Source organism: Leuresthes tenuis, unplaced genomic scaffold (genome assembly GCF_036924035.1).
Source record: "Leuresthes tenuis unplaced genomic scaffold, fLeuTen1.0.hap1 SCAF_6, whole genome shotgun sequence".
Classification (NCBI taxonomy): Eukaryota; Metazoa; Chordata; class Actinopteri; order Atheriniformes; family Atherinopsidae; genus Leuresthes; species Leuresthes tenuis.
In genome coordinates this window covers 15920785-15928123 of record NW_027325360.1, presented here as the reverse complement: position 1 = coordinate 15928123, position 7339 = coordinate 15920785, and the positions used below count along the sequence as shown (strand labels likewise).

General features: G+C 39.7%; 1 protein-coding gene across 1 annotated transcript; it reads left to right on the top strand.

Moving 5' to 3' along the window:
* The first annotated feature begins 4465 nt into the window (after window positions 1–4465).
* LOC140309136 (glial cell line-derived neurotrophic factor-like) lies at window positions 4466–5039 on the top strand. The gene is made up of 3 exons (XM_072386964.1): window positions 4466–4557; window positions 4615–4682; window positions 4725–5039. The coding sequence occupies exons 1-3, from the start codon at window positions 4466–4468 to the stop codon at window positions 5033–5035; spliced, it is 471 nt and encodes a 156-aa protein (XP_072243065.1). The 3' UTR covers window positions 5036–5039.
* Window positions 5040–7339: the final 2300 nt, after the last annotated feature.

Here is a 7339-nt window from a genome sequence, read left to right as displayed (position 1 = left end):
CCTCTCCTCCAGTTAAGATGTTGAAACCCTCAAATTAAAACCGAGACACTGCACTTTCAGACCTTGTTCAATGTTTAACTATGCTTTAGATATGTTTGAAAAACAGTTAACAAAACTGTGTCAGTGTCCAGATATTATCTGACTTTACTTTGTTCTCACAAGAATACAGTAATATCACACTAACTTGTGATGAAACTGGAGACCAAAAGTAGACGGTTTATTTGCTTCAACATTAGAGCTGATACTGATCTCACTTTAACATTTCAGGGTTACCTCCCTGCGGTTCAGCTCAGTGGACGTCTACATTCGGAGCTCCTGTAGTCTGATCACTCTCACCCCGCGGCTCCAGCAGCATCACAGAGCACATGGTGTCAGTTACTTTCCAAACACTGCAAGGGATTGCCAAGGTGCCATACCATGCATTAGCATAAATCCATCCACCATCCAAATCTGGAGTGATAATAAAATCATCACTTTTTGTTACCGCGTAAAAACTAATTCAAGCTCAACTGTGAGGGCCAGAGGGAAATCTTGGCCAAGATTTCTGGCCTGATAATGACACGCTATTATTCAGGGTCACTTCTCCAACTAAAGGTGTAGATTCATATCGCAAGATAAAGACTCCCCCCACTCAGATTGGGTTTTTGTTGCTGCTTCTTGGCTGGATGGGACCTTGTGGGACCAGTGCAGAATGATGTTCAGTGTCACGTAGAAGACTGTTCTCAGATTCTTCCACTGAACCTGGTCCTTCTCCAGTGAGTAAACCTACCAGTGTTAAAACTTGAATGACACTTATGGCATTCTGGTAATGTGGAAGGCATCTTGTAGCCAGTAGATAAACTTTTAAAGTGAAAAAAAAAGCTTGATTATCTATTATGTCGTTTCCACCAACAGAGAACTTCGGTAGATCTCATGATCATGCATAGGAATAAATAGGATGTCAGCTATCTGAGATCAAACTTGTCTTTTTGTTGTAACACCTGTCCCACAGCAACAGTTGCAATGGTCAGCACTTGTATCTTTACGGTGATGCTGACTGATGTATTTTGTCCCTGAACAAACAAAGCAAAACCATTTTGATAATGATCAGACTATTTTCCGTACTTGTGTAGAGAGTTTTGTTCTTCACCTGCCACAAGCCATTTTGAGGCTGCTGTCTCACATTGGCTGATACTTATGAATGAAATGACCCACAATTAGACTGTTACATGTGAGTAAAACTGAACTCCACAATGTCTGACTGATTTAATTGCTACTCGGTCCCCAAATAGCTCCCATGTCTTTACAAGAAGGGAAATGAACATCTGTTTAGAGTATTTTCTCAAGGATAAAATATTTCCACACGGTGAAGCTGGCAAGAAGGTGGAAAAAAAAAGTCTCTTGTGAGTTTTAGCAGGCAAAAAAAATTGTTATTCCATAAAACATGGAATTTTCAGTATTGTCAGACGCTCAAAGAGTTTTGTGTATGTTCAGTACAGTCAAGTAATTACAATACAATATGGCTGACGCTTGCACTTCAAAGGTCCTCAGGCTGTGTATGTTTGCACATCTGCATATACTGCATAAATGCCTTAAACTAGGCTGGAAAATATTAAAAGATTTTGCAAGAAAAATGTTATGTGTGTCTGCCCAGTGATATATTTTATTCACAGTAATCATTTTTTTTAAAAAGGGAGAAAAAGAACAGTGTGGCCATTGATTGATATCAGATTTCACTTCTTCTTGTTGGTAATTATGAGCAACAAAAAGCACAATTGCAGGGATTCTGTGTGCAATAGCACAGCAATTATTCTGCTCCGTTTAATACTACTAACCCTAATTTGCTGTCTGAAATACGCAAAAATATTGAAATGTGTTGTTGGTTCATTTCGGTTATCTTATGAATCTAGGTCTATCTGGACTTAATTTTTTTTTAAATACACATATATGATGTTTACACGAGCAGAGGTCCATTTTAAATCTGGGTAAAAAGGCTTAAAACGTTACAGCTGTCTGAGAGCACTTAATTCTAGTGTCTCATGAGTGACCTAAACAACTTTTAACCACTCTTGAAAAGTACAGCATTTGCTGTTAGATCTCAGATCTGTTTAACTCATCTTTGCTCCGTTTGAAGTCATTTAAAAAGTTTCACCAACATCCATTCCCTCTGCTGCTGCAGTCTATGGCTGGTTAGGATCTTAAGAACACTTTAACAGTTCTGCTCACTACACATATGGACATGCAACTCCATAAGCTGTTTCCGGTTTGAAATGTAATAGAGGTCGAGTTTGGCAAAAAGCAACAAGAAGGCATGGCATAGCAGATGGGGGGTGGGGGGGGGGGGGGGGGGGGGGTACCCCTAACCCTAACCCTTTGTATCGTTAATCTGTATGGTTAATGTTTAGAGTCCAATGCAATCTATATAACTGGAAAACAAACCTGATTTCAACTCTCTAACAAAACGCTACCAGTGTTTTTGGCGTTCCACTGGCTGATTAGAAACACATTTTCCATCCAGTATCAACTAAACCCGAAAAGAGAGGTGAGGAATGTTGTGGAAAGTGTGAAATTCCTCTCTCTCTCTCTCTCGGCCATATGAGTACACAGACTGAAAGTCTGAAAACATTACAACTCTTCTCTCAGCAGATCTGCATATCAGGGTCAATCGTGCACATGGACTTCGTCTCTCCGGGTTGTCTGTCTGGGAGGAGACAGGAAGAGGCAGAGGATGGACGATCAGACGTCACCGCTTCATCATATTCCTCTCTCCTCCCTTCGCAGCTCAGTCTGGATGGATATTGTGGGAAAAACCGAAGTCGCTGTATTCTAAAATTGGAATAGTGGATACCCAGTGAAAATTTGAGCAAGGAACTGTAAACTGGGAGTATTTTTTTTGTCCAAAGTGGTCATATCCGTCCGTTTATCAAACGACAGAGGAGAGATTAGATTTTGCGTTGTGCGTTTCTGACTTGATTTCGGATGAGTTGGATGTTGCCCCAAGCTGCTCCGTGTGCGTAAAGTGGGCTTTTGAATGATTCCGAGCAGTTTGCAGCGCGCATGCTGTAACAGACTGAACATCAGCATTTTCAGAAGCAGAAACCAGAGCTGATGTGAGAGTGGCCCACCTTTCTCTCTCCAACTAAACCTCCTCAGTATGCTGCTGATCTTTTTTGCCAGATGATACCTGTTAACTGTGTATTGCGCCATGTTCTTTTGTTGGACTGAATTGGACAATGAAGTTATGGGATAGCCTGACCACTTGTTTGATTCTGCTGAGCGCAGTGCGCGCCAGCTCGCTGCTCCGGAGTCGACCGCAGCCCACGTCCACCAGGAGGAGAGGGCGCGCAGTGGAGAGCCCGCTGGAGATGCCACCGGTTCAGATTCGCCTGTCTGTTAATTCCCCGAGCATCAACCGCGCAGATACAGACTCACAGATAAGAGGAGAAAAATGTAAGAGCTGTTGGTGACAGTGGAGTACCAAAAGTGACAAAAAAAGTGATTTGCTTGAGGAGACTTGAGGAGATCTTAAATAGTTTATTCCTTGGATAAATAATAACATTGTTATCTGACCAATCTCAGAAAATATCATTTGACTTGACTGAATGAGCCTATTCTAAATCCGGGATTTCATCATCGATTTATATGAAAACTGGTTGAAACGCCTGATCAAACAACATCAAAGTGTGACAAAACACAAAATGTGGAACTACTGTTACTATTAGTGTCCTTTGTGTTTAAGATTTCCTCCAAACTCTCATTGCATTGCAAGCTGAAATATGGACTAGATATGTAAATTCAACCTATCTAATATTTTGCATATTTGTAAATTATGATAAATGTTTAAATATAAAGACCATTTGCTGCCAGTAAGGTGCTCCCAAGACACTGTAACAGAGCAATTGTCTACATTTATGTAAAAAAGAAAGAAATTGCACACATGGCAAACATTCACATGTATAAGACAAGCATTTTTCTTGGAGGTTAAGTATCTAATCTGTCTGATTCGGTTTAGGGATTAAAGCATACTTGAACATCCCTTCCTATTAGTTTGCCAGGTGGAGACTCTTGCCCCAAGGAGACATCTTTAAATCACTTGTTTTGTCCATCTCAAACCTCACTGCATTCAATTTGTTGTAAGAAGGGACAGATAATTGTCAAAAATTAATGAAGAAATCAGTGCTCTTGTAGTAATAAATAACAACTCATCAACTGTTAAATACATTGTAAATGTATATTCAGTCTGTTACTTATGGCCTTAAGTCTTCAGTATGGCTTTTGCACCTGCAACACATCCATTCAAACATAACTGATAGACATAACAACGGGATCCATGAAACACCTTGTATGGAGTTTCTCTTCTGAAAGAAAGAAAAAGCTGTATTTACCCATTCTGTTTGCTCAAGTAGTTGAGAGACATAATGTTTAATGTTTTTAATTACCAGCACGATGTAATAATGCAATTTTTGCTTAATGTGTTTCAGACATCATGAAGGAGCCCCTCCCAGATGACTTTGAAGACGTGATTGATTTCATCAAAGTAACCATCAGCAGAATACGTCGCTCCTCCTCATCCCCCGTGTCTCCATCCTCCTCCTCCTCCTCCACCTCCTCTCCACTCGGAGAAAACTTGAGCAGCAGGACTCGACAAAGACGGGAGAGGAAGAAAGGTGCAAGGGAGGACAGTGGCAAAGGTGGGAGAAGAGGCGCTAGAATGGGGGAGATGGCCAGGAAGAATAGAGGAGGAGGTAGTAGGGGACGAGGACAGGGCTGCGTGCTCAAACAGATCCACCTGAATGTGTCCGACCTCGGTCTTGGCTACCGCTCCAGTGAGGAAATGATCTTCAGATACTGCTCAGGACCCTGCAGAAAGTCTGAAAGCAACTATGACAAAATCCTTTTTAACCTTGTTCACAACAAGAAGCTTCCCCCCAAAGACACTCCCCTGCAGGCTTGCTGCCGGCCAATAGCATTTGACGATGACCTCTCGTTTCTGGATGACAGCCTTGTTTACCACACCGTGAGAAAGCACTCTGCCAGAAAATGTGGGTGCGTGTAGGACTGAGGACTGCTCCCCTGCTCTGTGTTTTCCCCGAGTATGATGTTTAGTGTGTTTTTCTGTAGATTTTTTTATGCCATGAGGAAACTTTACAACACGATGTAAATTACTTGAATCCACCAAAAAATGGATCAATAAATTTCGAAGGTGGCATCACCCAAGATTTTACCTCAAAGCCTTTTCTTCACTTCACTTCCTCCCCACCTCATCTCAAGAAAAAGATCCATGATTTCCTTTACAGTCAACAGCTGAGATTCCAGATGAGCTCACAATGATCTATATATCGACAATCTAATGTTTACATGGATAAGCAACCCAAAAGACTGAACTCAAATGGACTCATATGAAGGTTGACCCAGCAAACACACTCTGTAAACTGTAAAGCACATATGTCAGATGGAAAAAGTTATTCACATATGAGATGTATTTATGAAAAGTAGAAATTATTAACTTATTACATATTTATTTTTGCTTCCATAAAATAAATGTTATTTATTAATGTGATATCTTAGAGTGTGCTAAATGTTCAAAATAAACTGATTTATTTTTTAAAAAAGCAACAAAAGACCAGTTAAAGAGCAATATAACCTTTTACACATCAGGATCTGATTTTAAAGGTGCCCCCAATGAGTTGTCATGACAAGGTCAGGTGGACCTTCAATGTTTCTCCTCACAACATATTCTGTATGTGGCTTTGATCTTTAGCTTAGAAGCAGAATGCATTTTCTCTTTAAAAATGTTTAATAAACATTCTTTTAAAATGAATTATACTTCATTACGTTTTTAAGAAAGAATATAACCAACCCGACATAATCGGAGAAAAACTGCCTCCAAAATGTGGAGCAAATTAAGAACAACGTTCCTCAGCACAACAATGAGAAGACTTTTATCATTCCATCATGTACAGTGAATTATATCATCAAAAGAGTCACAGAATCTGGAGACATCTCTGTGAACAAGGAATACTGCCGTAAATTAATACCAAATTATTATTAAAAACAGGAATGACTCAGTCATGGAAATCACTGCATGAGCTTAGGGACACTTCAAGAATTCATTATGAGCACAAATCATAGAGACAGCCATAAATCCAGATTAACGCTCTATCTTGCAAAAAAAAAAAACATATGTGAACGTAATCCCAAAATGCTTCTTTTTGGAAATCTTCTGGACTGAGGAGGAGAGAGACGATCCAGTTTGTTATCAGCGCTCAGCTCAAAAGTCTGCATCTCAGATGGTATGGGGATGCATTTGTGCTTATGGAACTGGTAACCTTGTACATGTGGAAATAAACCATCGACGCTGAAAGGGATAAACAGGTTTTAGAGCAACACACGCTCTCATTCAGACGACATCTTTTTCAGGAAAAAGGCCTTACATATTTCAGCAAGACAATGATAAACTGCATACTGCATTCATTACAGTTGCATGGCTTCATAGTAGAAGATATTAGTTGCGAGACTGGCCTACAGTCCAAACCTTTTACCAACTGAACATAACTGGTCCATCATGAAACATAAAATCCCACAAAGAACACTCAGGACTGACAAGTGGGACAACATTCCTCTCCCAAAGGTCCATCAACTGGTTTTATATAGCGCCACATCACAACAAACGTCCTCTCGAGGCACTACTTACAGTTGTTAAAAGAGGAGGGGATGCTGCACAGGGTTAAACATGTTGAGACACGGTGCTGCCATCGAATTCAAGATGATGCTTTTCATAAAAGTGTGAAGTGTGAAAGTGTGAACTTTTCAAATTTAATGCCCTTTTGTGATTAAAGTGTTGGCTTAGGAGATTACAAAATAATACGTTCTGTTCTAACTTACATTTTGCGTAGCATCCCAACTTTTGCATTTAGTATATAAGCAACACTGAGGCTTACTTATAAACCATTGCTACATGTCAGTTCTAGTGATAAAAAAATGTCACAGGACACAATTAAAGAATGGCTGTCCATAATATCTTAAAGATATTATGTCTTATATATTATATATTATATCTTAAAGATAGTCTGTGACATTTAGGTCAATCTAATGAGGCAAATACACGTTCTATTTCATAAAATTTTTTTAAAAGTCAGTTCTTAAAAATACACTAAATCTAAACTACTTACATCACACCAGCCATGATGCTCACTGCTGACTCATGAATGTTCAATAGTAATTACATTATCATGATTACTCACGGTGGGGCCACACTCATCTACAAATCTGGCCTTGATTGATATTGATATATGTCAATAATGTTAGATGGCTGCCTAACTAACTAACAAACTACTCACTGTGGAGTTCTTAGAGAACA